At 35.9% G+C, this 22,837-nt stretch overlaps 1 protein-coding gene across 1 annotated transcript in view; it reads right to left on the minus strand.

Moving 5' to 3' along the window:
- Nucleotides 1-8,285: 8,285 nt before the first annotated feature.
- The window catches only part of LTN1 (listerin E3 ubiquitin protein ligase 1), a 66,875-nt gene continuing 52,323 nt past the window's right edge, over nt 8,286-22,837 (minus strand). The window contains exons 25-30 of the mRNA XM_038581288.1: nt 22,318-22,504; nt 15,581-15,752; nt 14,299-14,519; nt 12,115-12,309; nt 11,240-11,407; nt 8,286-10,683 (exon numbers count right to left, since the gene is read on the minus strand). Coding sequence (XP_038437216.1) covers nt 10,621-10,683; nt 11,240-11,407; nt 12,115-12,309; nt 14,299-14,519; nt 15,581-15,752; nt 22,318-22,504 — 1,006 coding nt within the window. The 3' untranslated portion in view covers nt 8,286-10,620. The remainder of the gene's footprint in view (nt 10,684-11,239; nt 11,408-12,114; nt 12,310-14,298; nt 14,520-15,580; nt 15,753-22,317; nt 22,505-22,837) is intronic.

Below are 22,837 nucleotides of genomic sequence, written 5' to 3' on the forward strand. Positions count from 1 at the left end.
AAAAAAAAAGTGTGGTACTGGCACAAAAACAGACACATAGATCAATGGAACAGAATAGAGAATCCAGAAGTGGACCCTCAACTCTATGGTCAACTAATATTCGACAAAGGAAGAAAGACTATCCACCGGAAAAAGGACAGTCCCTTCAATTAACGGTGCGGGGAAAATTCGACAGCCATGTGCAGAAGAATGAAACTAGACCATTCTCCTACACCATACACAAAGATAAACTAAAAATGGATTAAAGATCTAAATGTGAGACAAGAATCCATCAAAATCCTAGAGAAGAACACAGGCAACACCCTTTTTGAACTTGGCCACGGCAACTTCTTGCAAGATACATCTATGAAAGCAAGGGAAACAAAAGCAAAAATGAATTATTAGGGCTTAAGATAAAAAGCTTCTGCACAGCAAAAAGGAACAGTCAACAAAACTAAAAGACAACCTACAGAATGGGAGAAGGTATTTGCAAATGACATATCAGATAAAGGGCTAGTATCCAAGATCCATAAAGAACTTATCAAACTCAACACCGAAGAAACAAACAATCCAATCATGAAATGAGCAAGACATGAAGAGAAATCTCACAGAGGAAGACACAGACATGGCCAACAAGCACATGAGAAAATGCTCCGCATCACTGGCCATCAGGGAAATACAAATCAAAACCACAATGAGATCCCACCTCACACCAGTGAGAATGGGGAAAATTGACAAGGCAGGAAACCACAAATGTTGGAGAGGATGCGGAGAACGGGGAACCCTCCTGCACTGTTGGTGGGAATGTGAACTGGTGCAGCCACTCTGGAAAACTGTGTGGAGGTTCCCCAAAGAGTTAAAAATAGATCTTCCCTACAACCCAACAATTGCACTACTGGGTGTTTACCCCAAAGATACAGATGGAGAGAAACGCCAGGACACCTGCACCCCGATGTTTCTAGCAGCAATGTCCACAATAGCCAAACTGTGGAGGGAGTCTTGGTATCCATCAACAGGTGAATGGATAAAGAAGCTGTGGTTTATGTATACAATGGAATATTGCTCAGCCATTAGAAATGACGAATACCCACCATTTGCTTCAACTGAGTGAAGTAAGTCATTGCATCTGCTGAGTGAAGTGTCAATCGAAGAAGGACAATCATTATATGGTTTCACTCATACGGGGAAATATAAAAAATAGTGAAAGTGATATAGGGGAAAGGAGAGAAAATGAGTGGGAAAAATTAGAGAGGGTGACGAAATATAAGATACCTCTAACTCTGGGAAAGGAACAAGAGGTAGTGAAAGGGGAGGCGGGCTGGGGGGATGGGTGACAGGGTGACAGGCACTGAGGAGGGCACTTGACAAGATGAGCACTGGGTGTTATGCTATGTGTTGGCAAATCGAACTTCAATAAAAAAATATACATATATATATATATTTTAAATGCCAAGTAAAAGACACAGAAGGTCATGTGTTGTATAATTCTATTTATATGAAATATCTGGAATAAGGTAAATCCATAGAGATTGGTGGTTACCAGGGGTAGGGTGGGAGATTTGGAGGTATAACTGTTAAATGTACTAAATGCCACTAAGCTGTCCATTTAAAAATGATTATGTTATGTGAATTTCACTTCATTTTTCAGAAAGGAAATCTGGCCCAAAATTATAGCACCAAGAAAGCTATCAGAAACAGTTTTATAATAAAACCTGAATAAAAGACCCTAGTAAAAGTCCTAATAAAATACTGTTCTATAGCCAGTAACAAGTAAATCTGAACCAGTTTTATTTTTTATTTTTTTAAAGATTTTACTTATTTATTCATGAGAGACACAGAGAGAGAGGCAGAGACACAGGCAGAGGGAGAAGCAGGCTCCATGCAGGGAGCCCGATGTGGGACTTGATCCCAGGTCTCCAGTATCACACCCTGGGCCAAAGGCATGTGCTCAGCCCCTGAGCCACCCAGGCATCCCTGAACCAGTTTCGAACCTATGTGATCAATCATAACTTGCCTCAGTTTAATCTTAATTGACCAATGACAACTTGCCTCTTGAAGCCAATCATTCAGTGACAGTCTCATACTTCTAAGGTCAACCAATCAACAAAAAACTTATCAGTAAGTCTGCTGAGAACCGGCTGGCCCCACGTCTTGCCAGAATAACCATGTTTGTAAGGCTGACATCAATCTACTTCACCTCTGCAACCAACACACCACCAAAACAATCCCTGAGTCAAAAAAGTTATATAAAATTTGCAGTTGGGTTTACTCAAAATGATGGGCCATTAGCATAATTCCCTCTTTCCCAGCTCTTGTTTCAGTTATCAAGTGGTAATCTTGATCTCTTCCTTGGACAATTCTCACAAGATTATTTATAATACCTCACTTGACAGTATTCCAGTGGGTCCTTGGACCAACAAGGAAAGATCAGTGGCTTCTCAAGCCCCACACTCCCAAAGGTCTCAGATCTGTTGCCAGGTGAGTTTCTCAAAAACAATCTGAACTTCTGACCAGTTTCACTGAGTTCTTATTGCTGAATTTATTTTATCTAAGACTTCTAAACAAATAGATCTCCATCTAAGGTTATTTATTGTACTTTGTCTTGTCTGTATGATAATCAGACCTTCTGATTTAAAGGGGAACCATTTGGTAAATATTTTTGCCATTATCCTATTTTCCCACTGCTTGGTTTTCACATTTTTGTTCATCTATTTATACAAATCTTGTTTTACATACTCCTGCTTTGTCCCTTATTGTCTTGCACGTACTGAATGTCTAAGGAAGTGCTTCATAGGGAACACACAGAGGCACAGGCTAAGCCTCCAAATCAATATAAATTGGCCCTAAAGACTAATAGCCCATTAGACTGATGACAACTGGTTGCTAAAATGATTGGTCAAATTTTGCTTTGGGTCCTCTATTAAATCTTCATGAGTACTCCTCAAGGCTTGAAGATTTGTAAAAGAAATTCACTTTGTTTAGTCCTTATTTTAGGATCATCAATGACTGGGGGCACTGATCACCAGCTCCTTTCTCTTCTCTGCTTGGCTGGGGATGCTCATCTACCATAAACGAACACACTTTGAACAAATACAGTGCCTTTATCTTGTCATTGATTTGTCTATCTCAAAGGCACAACCTTCTCCTGACAGTTTTTTTTTTTTTTTAAAGAGTTTATTTATTCATGAGACACACACAGAGAGGCAGAGGGAGAAGCAGGCTCCCTGCTGGGAGCCCAATGTGGGACTCATCCCAAGACCCTGGGATCACACCCTGAGCTGAAGGCAGACACTCAACCACTGAGCCACCTAGGTGTCCCGAAGTTTTCATTATAATCCTATCTTTTGTGCTTAACTTGGTGAGTGGCAAAATTTTGCTAAAGAATGACTTAGAATTACTTATAGCCATCATAAGGAACTTCTGATATGCCAAATATAAACAAAGGAGCTCTAGAAAAATCAGGGGAAAAAAGTCTGAAGTACTCAACAGTCAGTTTTTGATTGGTATGCTGAGACGTCAAACTAAAATAGTGACTCACTACCGTTCAAATCTTCTAAAATCCACTTCCTCACACCTCTCCCTCTACCCAGCGGCTCGATCTTTACCAAACTCCTTCCATCTTTCTGCACTTTCTTTTACTTCCAAAAAAAGTGATCTTTTGCTTAAAGTTTTTCTTAGGACAGAATGATTACATCATATCATATCCCTTCAAAACCATTAGGGCAGGATGCAGATATAAAGAAACTGATATTTGAAACTTGTCTGGAGTCAAGCAGAGAGCTATAATCAAGGATTTTCTTAACCTTTGGAAGACAAATTTGCTGTAGAATTCAGAATTTTGTTAGATACTTATTGTCCTGGAGTCTGTACAAACCAGTTCACTTAATTGTTAGCCCCTCAGATGAGAACAAAATAGTTAAAAACAGCAAAATCAGTAACAACAAAGATCCCAAAACTAGGAGATGGTTTAAATAACCCAGTTCTTCCTATTTCAAGGTATGGCCCTACAAGGGGACGCAAATAGGAAATGTACTACATAAGGCCAGAAGTCTTTCTCTCATGAGTAGGTTGGACAAAAACTCAAAATTATAAACAAATAAGATAGGTAGGTGGAAGACTCTAAAAACTGACCCAGGAAAAATTTCAAACAATGTTCTGGGGTATCCTCAAGCCCTCAAGAACTATTTTGTAATGGCAGATGGGCTTGTCATTTTTTTTTTTTTTTTAATGAAAATGGGACTCAAAAATGCCAATTTAGAAATTATCACTTAACATTTCAAAAAGCTAGAAATCAAAAATTTCTGACCCTCAAGATAAAACACCTGGTATCAAAAATAAGAGCAAAAGGTCCATAGGAAAAATTAATGTCCTATAATGGCTAAAAACCGGACAACTATCTAAAGTCTCTTTAGTAATTCCACTCCAGTACACAATAGTACTTTAAAAAATTCCTTACCTTCTAAACTAGGGAGACAGGTTTACAAATATAGATGGACAACAAAATACAGATATGGGTCACTTTACCCACTAATAATTCCACTACCACAGAGCACCAGATCCCTCAGAGCACTAAAACCACTCAAATGGTAGAAATGTCTACATCTATTAACTGTTATTCTGGGACTAATATGAGGATATAGTACTTTCTTCATGACACAACCATTTAATAGGTAAGGTTCTACTTAATAAATGGAACTGCCAGGTAACATTTACTGCAGGATTATTTTTAAAGCTGCGGAAATTTCTATCTATGATTAAAGTATGGCTGATTTGGACATATAACTACACTATGTATGCGATTACAGAAATAACCAAATGATAAGCTATGAGCCCAGAAGAATTCAGGCAAAAGACTCTCAAGACACAGATAAAGTATTTCGAGCTGAAATTAACAGTCTAGACTGAGTCTTCTACCTTTCTTTTTGTCTGTACATGTAAAGTTAGGCCTGGACTACAACTGTCCCATGCAACAGTCACTAGCCACATGTGGCTAATGAGCCTTGAAATACACCAAATGTGACAAAGGAACTAAATTTAAATTTACTTAATTTTAATTAAAATTTCAAAATGGACATGTGATCCAGCTATTGGAAAACTTTCAAAGTATGTTTAGAAAAACTTAGGTATGTGAATTTACTTTCTTAATTGTAAATTTTCTGAAAACTAAATACAGATCAAGTATTTCTGATGAAAATTTCCTACATGAACTGAAATCTTCTATAATTTTAAAATAACACTGGATCTCAGAAACTTAAAATAGAAAATGTAAAATCTCTGATTCTCAGATTACACATTGAAATAGCATTTTGGATACTGAGTTAAAATGTGTTAAAATTAATTTCACCTTACATTATTATTTCACATTACATTGTTCCCTTATATTTCACCTTACTTTGTTATTTCTTCTTATATATTTTAATGTGGCTACTAGCAAAATTTAAAATAACATATGTGGCTCACATTATATTTCTCTTCAATAGTGCTTGATTAGTCCATGCTTTACGGCAATGGTTCGCAACTAGCATTAATTTTGCCACCCAGGGGACATGTGGTAATGTCTGGAAATTTTTGGTTGTCACAGCTGAGATGTTGCACTGGCATAAAATAGATGGGGGCCAGGAATGCTGCTAAAGATCCTACAACAAACAGGGCAGCCCCTCAAACAAAGGATTATGCACCTTAAAATGCCAAGAGTACTGAGGTTGAGAAGCTCTGCTGAATTGTTTTTCAGCAGCATGGCACACATAAAAAAAAATCCATTGTCTCTGATTAGCATTCCTTTGATCCAACAGCTTATTTTCCCTTGCATCAGAGAAACTGCAGACTAGACTATTTAAAATTAGTTGAAGCACCTTTGCATTTGTACTAAGTTCACATTAAGTCTGATTATTATCAACCATAGCTAATAATCACAATGCTGAAAGACTGAAATCAAGAACAAGACAAGGATATCTACTCTCAACACTTCTATTCAATATTGGAGGTTCCAGCCACGGCAGTTAGGCAAGAAAAAGAAAAAGAAAGGAATTCAGATTGGAAAAGAAGTGAAACTCCGATTTGCCAGTGACATGATCTTGTATATAGAAAATCTTAAGGAATTTACGCCACACACACACACACACACACACACACACAGCCCTATTAGAATAAATTAGTTCAGCAAGGTTGGAAGGTACAAGATCAATATGCAAATTAAATCCGACGGTACCATATAAAGTATATATTATCACTTTCTCATTTTATCCATTGGTAATAGCCTTCTCAAATCCATTAACTCTATTATCTTTAACTGATGAAGGAGAATCCCATGATGAAGGTTCTGCAGTTCAAGTAGTGTCTATGTCCAGAACAGACATTTTGAACACTGCACTACTAAATTCTTTCAAATACTGCTTGTTAATGAGTTTTATCTTTAAAAATGAGAAGGAAGACTATTATCTGGATATATAATACATCAGAGTCTTTTAGAATCTAATCTAGTACCTTACCAGAATCCAAATAGGCTCAAGTGGACAAACTTGTGATCTCTTACAGGTCTCTTTTTTAGAGTCTTTTATAGGACACATCACATTGCTTAAAAGAGATAGCCAGTATATTTTTGAAATAACATATCAATCTGGAATGCCACAGAAAGAGAGGTTCCTTAACCTCCTCTGACACCCCTAATAAAATATGGATAGGAAATATACAAGTAATTTGATGCTTTGGTGCCATCTAAAGAAGTTGTTATCCTTAAAAAGAAATCCAGAGTTAAAAAGACATCACCAAAACTGTTCAGTTAAGCAGACCCCCATGCTAAACACCTTGCTGAGCTCAAATTCTTTTTGTAAGAACTTTTATTAAAAAAAAAAAAAAAAAAAGACAAATTCATGGAGAAGTTCAAGCATTCTATCACAATTAGCCAAAGTTATTGCTTCCAATTTTGAAACAGAGAAAAAATGGGTTGGAAGAACTTAGGGAGAAGAACTGGCAAAGCCAGAAAAGCCACCCCATTGCACCAGATAAAACCTAACGTAGGCACATGTCAAATTCTTCCATAAAACAACTTAGTACAGTGAGGACAAACTAACCATGATAATCAACAAGCAAGGCAAAGGAGCACCTGGATAGCAAAGGATATGGCTATCCGAGGAAAGTGCTGGAACAGTAAGAGTAGAGGACTACTTACCTCCTCTTCAAGATTAATTATAAAGCTATCTTACAAATAAAAAGAATTTTTGTGTAGAATTAACATAGATAAGTAAACCAATGGAATAGAATACAGAGTCCAGAAACCAATCTGCACATGTAAGGGGATTTGGTAATATGAGAGAAGAGGCACTACAAAGTGTAACGGGGAATGAGCATATTATTTAATAAAAGATGTTATGAGAATTAGCTATCAATTTGGGGTATGATTTCTACCTTACAAAAATCACAAAATTTAATGTGAGGTGGTGAATTAGACATATTTTGAAATTTATAACTTTTGAAACAAAATGGAATTTTTTAGACTTTGGGGAAGGAATAAATTTTTAAAACCTAACACAAAAAAGGCTCAATCATAAAGGAAAAAGATGATAAATCTGACTAAACTTAATTGCGAAATTCTATATAATTAAAGAAGGCCACAGACCATATTAAAGTCAACCCAACATACTAAAAGCAGCCATGTCATAGAAAAAAGTAGGCATATAGATAACAAATTCACAATGACCAATCAGTATATGAAATGAAGCTAAGGTTCTTGGTAGCCAGGGAAATATGAATGAAAACAAAAAGCTACTATCTCACAGCTCTGACTAGAAAATTTTAAAAATCTGATAAGACTAAGTACTGGTGATAAGGCAAGAAAAACAGAAACTCTTTTATATTGCTGTTGGTAGCGGAAACTTGCACACCACTTTGGAGGGCAATCTGACAATATCCAAAGTCACAAAGTATACATATCAACTACTAAAAATCCATTTGGAGGCCTATGTCCAGAATACCTAGGACATTTGCATGAGAAAATGTTATTAAGAATGTACACTGGCAGCACTGTTCAAAACAGCAAAAAATAATAACTGAAATGACCATTATTGGGGGAATTGGCAAGTAAACTAATATACTAAACAGCAGTTATGTTGAGGGGAATAGCAAGTTACAAAAGATTACATACATAGGCTATCGCAAATAAAAATATTTGTTAACTGCTATATATTATTTATGGATACAAACACAGTATAAAATCTTAAGTAGATATATTTCATATTTTTTATACTTTTATACTTCAGAATAGGACGTTAGCTCTAGGGAGGGAAAGAGGAGATGGCATCAGGGCGGAGTACAAAAGAGGAACATTTTATTTCTTTAAAAATCAGAAGCAAATATGGCAAAATAGTTTGTGAAGAGTACAAGGGCATTTATATTATTATTATTATTACTCTGTATATTTGAAATATTTTATAAGTAAAAAGAATCTTAATGGGCACATATGGTATTAACAATCAAATAACATTAATCATTCACACCACAAAAACTTATCAAATAATAACATTAATTAAGCCACAGAAACTTATTTACATACATTAGAGCATGTGATAAATAAGAGTTAAAAATAAATTCTAAAATTTGCAATTTACATTAGGGCTTTAAATTAATAATTCTGCTAATGGGCTTTGAATCTCATGCAATTTTTAAAAGTTCTTATGCTAGAATGTTAAGGGATGCTCTGCAGAGTTATTAAAGCTATATAAATAAAACTTTAATCAATGATATTCTGAATTTCAGTCTCATTTTGGAAAGCTTTTTCTTTAGCATATAAACAGTAACAAGCTTTACATTAATATTTACAAGAGTCAAGGAAATGTGTTAAGAGTCCTAAGTAGGAGAGTAGGTATTCCACTTAATCGTAGTGTTTCACCAAGAACCTGATGCCCTAAATACTAACATGGAAAAACAATGCTCCATTATTCCCGTTTTGTTCTACTTGAGGTTTGGGTCAGAAGCCAAGAAGTATCAATATTGGAAAAGTTATAAACAAGGTCTTATTATAAAACCACTTTTTTAAGGAAAAGTGTGTAACTTTCACAGAGGAATAACACAATCCTTTGGGATTACTATGTCAGAGACAGACACCGAAAGAGAATATTTTAAGAAAGGGGTTAAGAAGAGGTAGTAGAATTTTGCTATCTGTTCTTCACTGACTGATTCCTTGAGTCTCAAGGCTATAAGATAATAAACACTAGGGAGAAAATCCAAGAGACAGACAAAACTGGGTAGGATACTGCACCTACAAATTCAACTCAAGAGATCTGTAACTCACACATAATACTTCACTCTCAACTACAATATTCTGATCACATTCATTCTATTTCAATAATAACCATTTTACCCAGTTGATGGTAAACAGTGATTTTATTTAACATGACTTGGTTTTTGCCAATTAAACATTTGCAACAGAGATGATTAGCTGATCTTTCAAGTAACTTGCTATTATATATGCTAATATTTCCTGTGTAATGGAAGACTGCAATAAAATTATTCCAAATCCCAAACTTCCATACTTTTATAAGTTGGGCACAATTTTTAAGGGTAACAGCACTGTGGGCAAATGGCAGGTTTTCACCTACTCCACTTCAGCCCATTATACTGAATTTTCCTCAGTACTAAAATTATTAACTTGTACTCTAAAGGCTGGAAAAAATAAACTCCCCCAAATCTTTAATTTAGTGTAACTTTGGCCAGTAAGAATAGCAAAATTTGCTTACAAAATTGAAAGCCTCCTACAGCATTTTAAAATTTTTGTTTTTTCCATCAATCTTAAGTTTCAGAAATATTCATTTGTTTCTTCCCTCTCGATAAAGGCGTAACTACCACTTTGCTTCATGAATGAAATAATCTAATTCCTGTTTCTCTCAGGATTCCTGTACCCTCTGGAGATGCACTCAAACTGAGTAGTAAATTCACTGACAAGTCTGCAATTCAAATTTCACTAATACATGGAAATTCTTCCACAGCAAAAGGTCAATGCCGTGAATTTAATTTTCTGAATTTCATAACCCTTGATTAATGGAGACACCTTAAAGTTCAGTTTACACTCTTTTATATAGGATTTCAGAGCATGCTTCAAATAGCTTATGATAAGCTATATTAATAGCTTAGCGTCATTTTATCATTAAAATAATCTACAAATATCAGAATACTAATTAATTTTGTTGTCATAACTAATAAATAAGTCTTAAAATATCTGTAGATATAAATCAACCCTCTCAATTAATTCGCCTCACTTGGACTCTTCTAGAACATAGATCAACAAACTGAATGGGCTTTTTAGTATAATATAGGTACAGTGCTTTCACAAATTCCAATTCTGTAATTTAGGGTTGTTCCATATTTATTTTTAAATATACAAAAAGATTAAACTATTAATATAAATATTTTCTCTCAAATATGTAATATTCTTATGTAAAAGAAAAGGTTTCCAAACATTTACAAAGCAATCTAAAGATAAGTAACCCGATTTTAGGATCATTACATTAACCAAAATAATTTTTCAGAGAAGGTCCTATTTAAAAGTAAGGGTCACTGGCCTCCTCCTATCAACACTTTTAGATGGATCCAGATCCACAGTCTTTGCTTGATTTACTTCAGGGATCACTTCCAATGAAAAAAAAAATTTCAGAAAAAGGTCTCACGACAGAGTGGACAAGTGGATTTGTTGCTAGATGTAAACCATTTGTACTGAAAAAGAAAAGGTTTCAAATGTTAAAAGAACCTTTTAAAGCTGTCATTTTACATTTACATCCAAGGTAAGCTGACCAATGATAAAATGGAAAAGGGGAACACCAAAATTTTAGCTTCCTCTATCTCCAAAAATCAACATAACTCAGTAATACTTCCAAAGGCCACAGTATGACTCTTTCTCCCTCGGTTCACACACCCAACCAGTAAGATGTGTAAGTAAGCTCTCCCTAAGAAGCAACTACTGTACACAAGGCGGCTTTCTTTTTAGTATGATGTTTAAAAAAGAGTAAAGAGCTCTAATGTCAGATGACCCTGGTTCCATTTTTTTCAGTCTCCCTTACAGTCTAGATCTTATAGGAATATCTACTTTTTGAGTGAGAGCTCTCATAGAAACATTCATTTATTAAAGTGCTTTGATGCTACCAGTTTTAATTCTAATATGCCCCTCGTTAACTACAATTAAGAGTATAACATCGTTTCCTTTTCTAAAATTAGATGTCACACACATAAATACACATCAAATATAAATAAGTTCATTTTTCTTTGGACTTACCAAGCAAGCTGAATGGAACTTTTTCTTGCAAGTTCTACAGGCTTTTTTGGGAAGAGAATAGTTGAAACCATGAATGACTGAGAAACAGATCATGCAATCTTCAACACCCTCAAAACGTTTGTCTACGTTATTTTTCCATAATGCTAGGCCTTCCATAATACTTCCATTCTGTTAAAAAAAAAAAAAAATAGAGTATATATACTCTGAAGACCACCAAAGTGATTTTTATTCAATTTCATAAATTTGAAAATCGAATTTTAATTTAGAAAGAGAATAAAAAAAAAAGAAAGAAGAGAATCTACTTAGCTACATTCACATCTCCTAAGTTTTCTGAAAATTGGCTTTTAAAATGATTTCTCAAGTTTTAGAAACCAGATATAAGTTTTTCTCCATTAAAGACAGACTTCAAAGAGAGGTTCTGCACCAATACATCAAGTTTTATAGTCTCAATGTCCAAACAACTATACTTTGTTTAAAAGTCAAACATCTTTGAGATTCTTGGGATTTCTCTAATCACAGAAGGAGAGTTGAAACATTAGGCTAAAAGTAGCTCCGAAGACATTCATCAATCCGGTATCTTACAAAAAGATTCCCACTCAAACAATTTCTTTAATGCCATGTATTGTTCTATGTCACCTACAATGTCAGTGGAGTAAAGTCAATTCCTCTCAAACACCAGAAAAAAAATTACAGAGCCTTAAAAAGGAAAACAGCTTGGCAGGTTCAGGTCACTTAGGCATATAGCTGTGTTGACCCAAGGAAATACAGTATCTCTCAACCTCAAGCAGAAGTGATATATTTTAAGTTTTACTGTCCTTTCAAAGAGGGGGTCAGTGGTACTACCTGGAAAGTCAAATGTGCACATGGAAATTTACCTGATGGGTGAGGTAAGTGCTTAACTGCAGCATCCAGTTTCGCCACTGCTGCACAGCCACACCTACTCTTTTCCCACTCTCCACAGTTATTGAACCCAGGGGGTAATTGGAAGGCAGCTGTATTATAAGTTCAATAACTATGTCCTCAATAGTGTAAGTAGCCATCACTTCTCGAGTGGTAGCTCGAGCTTTAACCTGCAACATAGGAAAGGTAATATGTTTTTTGCAAATTTCTTTTCTTTCTTTCATTCAAAAAACATCTTCCTAGGTTGATTATTAGCAGTCAGTCTTCATTCAAAGACAAAACAGGTAAACATGCTGGTTTACTGCACGAGATATTTAATAAATAGGTTTATATACCTGACCTATTTTATAGCCTTTTCAGTTTAAAAAAGAAATCCTGCTCATAAAATGTTTTATGATATTAAGCTTGTCATATAGCAGCTTTGAATAGACCCGTGACAGAATGAGTTCTTAATTACTGCTTTTCTTTCACACCAAGGGTATCAAATATCATTTATATTTAGAAGTCTCCCAACTCTTTCTCTGCCACAGAATTCCCTTGAGCTTTATTTATTTATTTATTTATTTATTTATTTATTTAAAACAACTTTATTTTTTTTTATTTTTATTTATTTATGAAAGGCCACACAGTGAGAGAGAGAGGCAGAGACACAGGCAGAGGGAGAAGCAGGCTCCATGCACCGGGAGCCCGACGTGGGATTCGATCCCGGGTCTCCAGGATCGCTCCCTGGGCCAAAGGCAGGCGCTAAACCGCTGCGCCACCCAGGGATCCCTCCCTTGAGCTTTAAAGCTAACCATCAACTGTTAGACTATTTCCACCTAACAGCATTGCAAACAATATAAAACACTAATTATCATGCTTGACCAATGTATTCTTCTGACATCCTATTGCCAAGCTAAAAACCATAGCATCATCTTAAACTTTTCCTTCTACCTCTTCCCAGGTATTAACTAGTGACAAGTTTGGATAAAGTATCACAAAATTTTTAACATTCCTCTCCTTTTATGGAAAATTCCCACTGATACTGCCTCACCCAAGCCCTCTTTGTTATTCCTAACATCTATACCAGTGGGTCTCCCTCATTATGCATTTGAATCCAAAGTCCATGCCAACAGCCTATACTATATATTGCAGTCAGAACTATTCCACTAATTGTAACACTAACAGTGACACTTGCTTCAAAGGAAAATTTTCAGTGGTTGAATAGGACCAAATGCTTTAGACTATCATTTGAGGTCTTTCCCAATATGACCCTAATTCATCATGGTAATGGCTGGTTCTCTACTTACCTTCAGGAATCCTGCTCTGTATGAATGCTGGCTTATTCAACATTTGTTAGGCAATTGCAGAAATTACATTCCCATGTCCAAGCTTTTTCCCTTTGCCATACTGTTTTCTCTATATTCAAGGCCTTTCTCTACACTGTCCCTAAACGACAATCCTGCCCACTTAATCTTCCTCTATAAAGTTGCACCTAATCCCCTCAGCCAGATGAACCTTTCCCACTCTGATTGCAGAGCACTCTTCCTCTTAATGTGACATTTTCAAGTTTCCAATTCAAAAAACAGTATCAGTATCACTCTTTTTTCCCTTTATTAGATTATGTGTTATTACACAATAGGAATCTGAACCCACTAAATCCTTCATTTCTCAAGTGACTGACACACAGTACCTAGAATCTATAGGTATTTCAATATATATTTTGGGTTTTTTTTTTTTTTTTAACAGTGGGTTTATTTACTTATTTATTTAATTTTTATTTACTTATGATAGTCACACAGAGAGAGAGAGGGGCAGAGACATAGGCAGAGGGAGAAGCAGGCTCCATGCACCAGGAGCCCGATGTGGGATTCAATCCCGGGTCTCCAGGATCACGCCCTGGGCCAAAGGCAGGCGCCAAACCGCTGCGCCACCCAGGGATCCCTCAATATATATTTTGAATGAACTAATTAATGTTCAAAAACTCTGATGGGGAGGAAATGAAATTATAACACTGTTTCACTCTATACATTAATATTGAGATTTGATACCTGAGAATCAGAAAATAGACAATTTCTGTAAATTCTGAACCAATGGTTAATATTGTAATGATACTACAAATGATAGACATAACCAATATTCGAACAACTTTTTTGGAAAAAAGTCAAGATAATACTAACCGTCATGCCATTAAATAGCTGTGTACTTGTCTGCACAGAAGAAATTTCTTGAAAAGAAAGAACACTGCTGACATACTTGCTTGTAAATCTGTCTACAATATTGAAAACACGCTTCTCACTACTATTCCACCACAGCCTAACCATGGCAGGCAAGTCTTTTAATGTCATATGATAGACTGAACAAGCCAAGTGTGGGATATGGTAGGGAAGAGTTGCTGTTTCTGAGGAAAAAAACAAATTCTTAGTTAGTAACATTTATTTCTTACATAGAATAACAGACTAAAAAATAATTTTTAATTTCCTAACACTACAGCTAGAGCCCATAAAACAAACTTACTGAAGAAGCAAGAAATCTAGAGTATTAACTTTCTCTTATATTACAAATGAACCAACAGAACGGCAAAAAGAATAAAGATCCCAATTGACACTGCAAAATCTGCCTAGAAATAGCATTCTATATTTCACATGACAGACGACAAAAAAAAAAGGGGGTGGGGGGGAACATACGTATTTTAAAAAGGAAGACCCTAACTCCATATGCCCAGGGAGTGGGGGAAAAAAGTTAAATAAAAAGGAGGAAAAAATTTAGGGACTCCTGGTTGGTTTGGTCAGTGGAGCACACAACTCTTGATCTCCGGGTTGTGAGTTTGAACCCCACATTGAGTGTAAAAATTGTAAATAAACTTTTTTAAAAAGGAAAAATTTAAAGACTGTCTTTATAATAATTTATGAAAAGTTTAGTCCCTGTACTTTCCCCAGAGCTCACTGATGTGTTATACAAAATTCCTAGAATATCCACCTTAATACTCACAAGACACAGTACCCTCCTCATATCTCCAAGACATTTAAAAAAATTCCAATTCTAAGGAAACCATTTAAAACACTGGAGTACAACTAGATGCATGCATGTCTATCCCCTCAGTTAAAATTTGAGTTCCTCAAGTAAAGGAAAGAAATTTTACTCATCTTTGTTTCCCCAACTGAAGACTACTTATTTACAGGCCTGCAAAACATTACCACTTAACGAATATTTGCTTATAGAATAAAAGATAACAGTCTCAATGAACAAAGCTTCACAAATGTATAGATTTCTTACCCTTACCTAAAAGATCTAGTTGTATGTTCTATTTAGATAAACATGGAAAATTGTGTACTTCAAACTTCTCATAGCCAGGAAACACATTTGGGGTTATTCTCCAAATTCTCAAGAGTAAAGTACAATAAATACAACCTAATCTGGACCTAGTCTTCAAGAAAGAACACAAACATACATCTTACTGACCTCTAATACTCAACTGGAGCTCTTCTGTAAAGAATGTTTTAGGGTCCTTATTTGAAAGCTCAATAGCTGTCTCTGCATAGGTTGGATTTTCTGGCATAAGCCTGAACAGGTGGTAGAGCAATTTATTCAAACTTTTTGTTTTTCGAAGGTACATTGAATACAGTGCCCGAAGCTGGTGGAGAGTGAAGAAGTTTGTTAGTAAACCCAATTAAACCAAGAGAGTCAGTGAAAAGAACAAATCAAAGTAGAATAGACTGTACAAGAACACAATGAAAAAGGCATTAATTTGAACACTTAGAATTACAAGGAGGAGTCCTACAAAATATATGCCACATTCTTACTTTCCAAAGGTGCCATCTGATGGCACTGCTCCCTTTCTTCATAAACAAGCAAAAGTTTTCACTACCCTTTCATTATTAGCCATATGCTTCTAACACCTTTCTCAAAGCATCTCCGTTAATAAGTTCATCTTTACTTTCTCTATGAAAATCTACTCCCTACTTCCCACAGATGATTCACTCCCTTTCCTTCCAAGCCTTCCATATATGCCTTTCACACCATAGTCCTTAACCTTTAAAAGTCCTGCTTAAAACAAATTCTCTTTTTTTGGCTGACCTCACACTGTATCAAACACTCCAGCATCCCTTTAGACAAGAGAGCACAAACTAGTAGTCCAAACGGTCTTGTTTTAATTTCTCTCAAAAATAGGATGTGTGGGGGCACCTGGGTGGCTCAGTCAGTTAAGTGTCTGACTCTATGTTTTGGCTCATGTCATGATCTCATGGGTTGTGGGATCAAGCCCTGTGTCAGGCTCCCACTCAATGGGGAGTCCACTTGAAGATTCTCTGCCTTTGCCCCTCCACGTATTTGTACATGGGTGCTCACTCTCTCTCTCAAAATTAATAATTCAATCACTAAAACATACATGGAGGGAAGCCCGGGTGGCTCAGCGGTTTAGCGCCGCCTTCAGCCCAGTATGTGATCCTGGAGACCTTGGATCAAGTCCCATGTCAGGCTCCCTGCATGGAGCCTGCTTCTCCCTCTGCCTGTGTCTCTGCCTCTCTCTCTCCCTCTCCCTCTCTCTCTCTCTCTCTGTGTCTCATGAATAAATAAATAAAATCTTTAAAAAATAAAAAATAAATAAAAAATACATGGATTTCTGGTTCCTTTTTAAATAGGAAAATCTTGTAAATAAGTCAGAGAAAGACAAATACCGTATGATTTCACTCATATGTGGAATTTAAGAAACAAAAGAGCAAAGAGGAAAAAAAGGGAAAGAGAGGGAGGCAAACTAAGAAACAGACGCTTAACTACACAGAATTGATGGTCACCAGAGGGGAGGTGGATGGAGAATGGGTGAAACAGGTGATGGGGATTAAGGAGTGCACTTGTGATGAGAACTCTATGATGTACAGAATTGTACAATCACTATATTGTACACCAGTAACTATTATTACACTGTGGGTTAGCTATGCTGGGATTAAAATAAAAATTTTAAACAGGACAATCTGCCACCACCAGGTACACTACAGGCATCTGTGTGTTTCAGAACTCATTCCTCAATAACCCAGTTTTAATTTGTTCAGGTTTACTTTTGCAGCTCTTTGGTATATGTACCTGTTTTAAAAAGATTTTTCCCACTAAAGGATCCATCACCTCTTGGTGCAAGACACCATTTTCTGAACACTATAAATGCTCAAATATAAGTATCAAGCCATAGAATATGAAATTGATTTTTGAAGTATGTTGATCAAAGTACCTATAATGGAGAAATCTGGAGGACACTACCTTTTCCAGTAACCAACTTAGTATCACCAGTAAAGGACACAGTGACATTCTGTGCCTCCTTAGGTGACACACTGTGGACACATCGCCTCTTTGCAGTAAGTACTCTTGTTGAAAATTAACCAGAAATTGATCATAAGGAAACAATCAGACAAATCCAAATCCTAAGACAGTCTACAAAATAACTAACCTGGTGAATGACAATAAAGAAAAGGTAGGAAAACTGGGTTAAAGAAATATGACACATTTGATGCAAACATGATCTTGATCGAATCCTCAATAGCGAAGGAGTAAAACTATAAAGGACATTAAAGGGACAGCCAGGAAAATTTGAATACATATTAGATATTACTGCATTAAAATCAAATTCGAGTCTGATAACTATATTATTATGTAGAAACATGTCCTTGTTCTTAGGAGATATATGTTTAAATACTTCCAGTAAAGCATCATGAATCTGCAACTTACTTTCAAGTAATTCAGCAGGAAAAAAGTAAATATAGAGAAACCATATATAAAGGTACTAATACTGGGGCACCCGGAGGGCTTTGTCAGTTGGGCGTCCCTCTTGGTTTTGGCTCAAGTCATGATCCCAGGGTTATGGGATCAAGCCCTGTGTTGGCCTCTGTGCTCAGCAGGGAGTCTGCATGAGATTCCCTTTCTCTCCCTTTGCCCCTCCCCATCACGTACTCTCTCTCCCCAAAATTAAATAAATCTTCAAAGGTAGCAACATTAAAAATTTTTGACTCTAGGAAGAGTTACGTGACTTTTCATTGACTTATTCTTCTATCTCCTCTGTAAAAAATCAGTTGGAAGTAGAATTAAAAAAATAATTATACATATCAATGGGTTTTTTTTTTGATAAAGGTTAGTATCCAAAATATATAAAGAACATATAAAACTCAACACCCAAAAAACAAATAATAGTTAAAAATGAGAAGCTATGAATAGACATTTTTCCAAAGAAGACATCCAGATGGCTAACAGACACATGAAAAGATGTTCAGCATCACTCATCAGGGAAATAAATAAATCAAAACTATGATGAGATACCACCTCACACCTATCAGAATGGCTAAAATTAATAATACAACAAACAACAGATGTTGGCAAGGATGTAGAGAAAAGGGGAACTCTCTTGCACTGTTTAGGAATGCAAACTGATGCATTCTGGAAAACAGTATGGAAATTCTTCAAAAAGTTAAAAATAGAACTACCCTGGAATGCCTGTCTGGCTCAGTCAGAACACATGATTCTTGATCTAAGGGCTTGTGAGTTCAAGCCCCAGTAACAAAAAATGTCAGATAATCTTCATAGAAGAACAGAAGAGGTCTGTTGTAGGCGGCACAGATCAACTGAGCTGTAGCACTGAAATAATTAAAGTACTGCTGCATTAAAAAAAAAAAAAAAAAAAAACTAGACATATCCTACAATCCAGCACTACTGGTATTTACCCAAAAGATACAAAAATACAGATTTGAAGAGGCATATGCACCCCGATGTTTACAGCAGCACTATCAACAATAGCCAAATTACAGAAAGAGCCCAAATGTCCACTAACTGATGAATGGATAAAAAAGACATGGTAGGGACGCCTGGGTGGCTCAGCAGTTGAGCATCTGCCTTTGGCCCAGGGCATGATCCTGGAGACCTTGGATCGAGTCCCACATCGGGCTCGCTGCATGGAGCCTGCTTCTCCCTCTGAAAGAATGAAACCTTGCCATTTGCAATGTGGATGGAGCTAGAGAGTATAATGTTAACCAAAATAAGTCAGTCAGAGAAAGACAAATACCATTTGATCTCATTCATATGTGGAATTTAAGATAAAAAAAAAAGATGAACATAAGAGGGAAATAAAGAGAGGCATTCATAAGAAACTCTTAACTATAAAGAATAAACTTAGGGTTCCTTGGAGGGGAGGTGAGTAGGGGGACTGGTTAAATGGGTGATAGGTATTAAGGAGGGCACTTGTGATGAGCACTGGGTGCTATATGTAAGTAAGAAATCATTAAATTCTATTCCTGAAACTAATATTACACTGTATGTTAACTGGAATTTATATAAAAACTTGAAAAAAAATCGGGATCCCTGGGTGGCGCAGCGGTTTGGCGCCTGCCTTTGGCCCAGGGCGCGATCCTGGAGACCCGGGATCGAGTCCCACGTCGGGCTCCCGGTGCATGGAGCCTGCTTCTCCCTCTGCCTGTGTCTCTGCCTCTCTCTCTCACTGTGTCTATCATAAATAAATAATAAAAAAATTAAAAAAAAAAAACTTGAAAAAAAATCAATGGATTTTTAAAAATCCATATATATTACCCAGAAATCCTACTCCTAGGTAAAGAACACAAGAAAAATGAAAATATACATCCACTCAAAAATTCATATATGATGTTCACAGTAGCTTTATTCATTTAAAAGTGGAAACAACCTAAATGTCCATCAAAGGATAAATGAATAAACGAAATGTGGTATACTCATCACACAATGGAATATTATTCAGCCATAAAAAATAAAGTAGTACAGATTTATGTATTTAATCCCCGAATCTGAAAATATGCTATGTGAAATAAGCCAACCACAAAAGACCACATATATGAAATGTCTACAAGGGGAAATCAACAGAGTCAGAACACAGAGAATAGTGGCTGCCATGGGCTGGAAGGTTTGAGAGAAAATGGGAATTGACTGCAAATGGGTAAAGGTTTCTTTTTTCAGGTGTTGAAAATTTTCTAAAATTAGATAGTAGTGATATTTATACAATTTTGTGAATATGGTAGAAACACTAAACCGTATACCTTAAATAAGTAAATCTGATAGCATGAAAAACATATCAGTAAAGTTATGAAACACACATAGGCTCATGGCTTTGTTCCAGCCCAATCTGATTCACTGGGAGTTGCTTTTGTTTTTAGGAAAAAAGTTTTTGTTTTGTTTTTCTTTTTAAGATTTTATTTATTTATTTGAGAGAGAGAGAAAGAGAGAGAGAGCGCACGAGAGAGAGCACACACAAGCAGTGGGGAGGGATAGAGGGAGAGGGAGAAGCAGAATTCCCACTGAGCAGGGAGCCTGATACAGGGCTTGATCCCAGGACCCCAGGATCATGATCTGAGCCAAAGGCAGATGCTTAACTGACTGAGCAATCCAGGTACCCAGGAAAAAAGTTTTTTTAAAAACCCAGAGTTAGGACCAATTGCAATGTTTTTTAAAAAAATTCTGTTTGCTTTAGGATTTATCTAATTAGGCTATTAACTGAGTTATTCTGGTTTAACTGCCACAGTTTGGTTTGAGTTCCAGGCTCAATAAATGCTGCCGTACAATTCTTTGTACCCTTTTCCCAATTCTGGTTTAATGAAAAAAGTGATGCATGGCCATTTTCTAAATTTCTGAATATAAGATGATAAAAACAAAATTCTTACATATGGAAGCCTCACTTGCTGCAACTTTTGAGAGATCAAGAATATTTTAAGAAACAAATGTAAAAGCCCAATTGGGAGTTTCTTGAAATACATCACCAGCAAATAAAACTAGCTCAAGTCACAAACATAAGTGGCTGGCCTATAGAAAAATAAAACAATTAGAAAATCTAGATCATTGTTGCCCCTGTAATTTGATTTTCCCCTTAGATACACAAATGCAAAGAAGTATATGTTCACATAGTTGTACCAAGATTAAAACAATTAGAAAATCGGGGATCCCTGGGTGGCTCAGCGGTTTAGCGCCTGCCTTTGGCCCAGGGCGCAATCCTGGAGTCCCGGGATCAAGTCCCACGTCAGGCTCCCGGCATGGAGCCTGCTTCTCCCTCTGCCTGTGTCTCTCCTTCTCTCTCTCTATGTCTATCACGAATGGAAAAAAAAAAAAAAATCTTTAGAGGCCAGAGCATGACCAGAGAGAACCAGATAAAAGCCAAAGAGAGCAGAAACCTGGTTCTCTGAAAGGAAAAAAAAAATAATTAAAAAAAACAAATAAATAAAACAATTAGAAAATCTAGATCATTGTTGCCCCTGTAATTTGATTTTCCCCTTAGATATACAAATGCAAAGATGTATATGTTCACATATTTGTACCAAGATATGAATTATAAGCAAGGACATAAATTATAACTTACAAATTCTGAAAAATCACATTGGAAATAAATGCCGTATTTAGTCACACCTTAATGAGGTAATAAAGTAAGTGTTTTTGTACTGACTGTCAAAAACGCTACTGTTTATATTTAAAAAGCCATCAGCTTATTAAACTGATTCAAACAACACTTAATTGGCACTTTTTAAGTGGGGATCTGTCTAAAGAATAAAAAGAAAAGAAAGAAAACTTGGAAATTTTTCCAGCTTTTCTTCCTAGACAATGAGGTTTTTCTTCCTAAATATGAGACAACAGAGACATCTAGTGGCTGCTAGAGTAATTTGGGCAAAATAATTATTTTAGGATATTTTTTACTATTTAGAGGTAATAGTTTGAATTACACAGGTTAACATTTCACAAATCTTTCTCTAAACACTGATTTTCAAAAAAAGTAAATTCCCAATGATGTTAACTAAAATCTCCACAAGGGTCAAAAGTTGAAAAAAAAACAAAACAGCAAGATACAATTCTTTTGAAATTATTACTGTGGTAGTACAAAATTAAATTATATAAATCTTGTTTGCTTCAATAAAAGGACTTGGTGGCTACATTCAGTTAGAAAAAAATTGATTCCAGTACATTCCAGAGATTACTTTTGCAAAAAAACTGTGTGTGTGTGTGTGTGTGTGTGTGTGTGTTTGTGCATGCGGGATGATAAGGAAATTAAGGGACAGAAATAAATTTAGCAGAAAGTCTGAAGTTAGCCAGAAAAGACTAGATTAAAATGTGAGGCATTTCCCTTTTTTTCTACAAGAGGGGAAACAAAGAATTTAAGATGGTAACAGAAACACACAGAGGATAGAACTGTCAAAAGTTATCACATATTTATTTACCTGAGATGAAGCAGCTTTGAAAAAAGTAAGTATTAATTTCCAGGTGAGGAGGTATCCCAGAACAAAGCAGAAGTCTTCACTTAGTGGCTTAATAGTAACTATCTGTCCAACAGGAATACACCCCAAAACATTTTCTAGTAAGTCCTCCTGAGTGCTAAGAAGAGACATCAGTGCTGCCGGTGGTGACCTATGAATCAAGGATTAAACACAATTTTCTTCATAACTTGTCCCTTAAAAAACTGATAGCATGTATAAACTTTAAGCATTTTAGAAAAACCTTTCTCTACTTTCCAAAACCATTTTAAAGTCCCCCATAAAGATTCAGTTTTAACTGCTAATTTTGCATAATGGCGATTACAAAATCTGAAAGACATAAAATGTATAAATATGTACTTTTTCATGTATATTTAATTATAAATTTGTTAATATATGTAAACATAAAACAAATTTTGTATTATTATAAATACATAAAATATTCTTTACACCTATATATTTAAAATGCATAGGAAATATACAATGA

Source organism: Canis lupus, chromosome 31, assembly GCF_011100685.1.
Source record: "Canis lupus familiaris isolate Mischka breed German Shepherd chromosome 31, alternate assembly UU_Cfam_GSD_1.0, whole genome shotgun sequence".
NCBI classification, from domain to species: domain Eukaryota; kingdom Metazoa; phylum Chordata; class Mammalia; order Carnivora; family Canidae; genus Canis; species Canis lupus.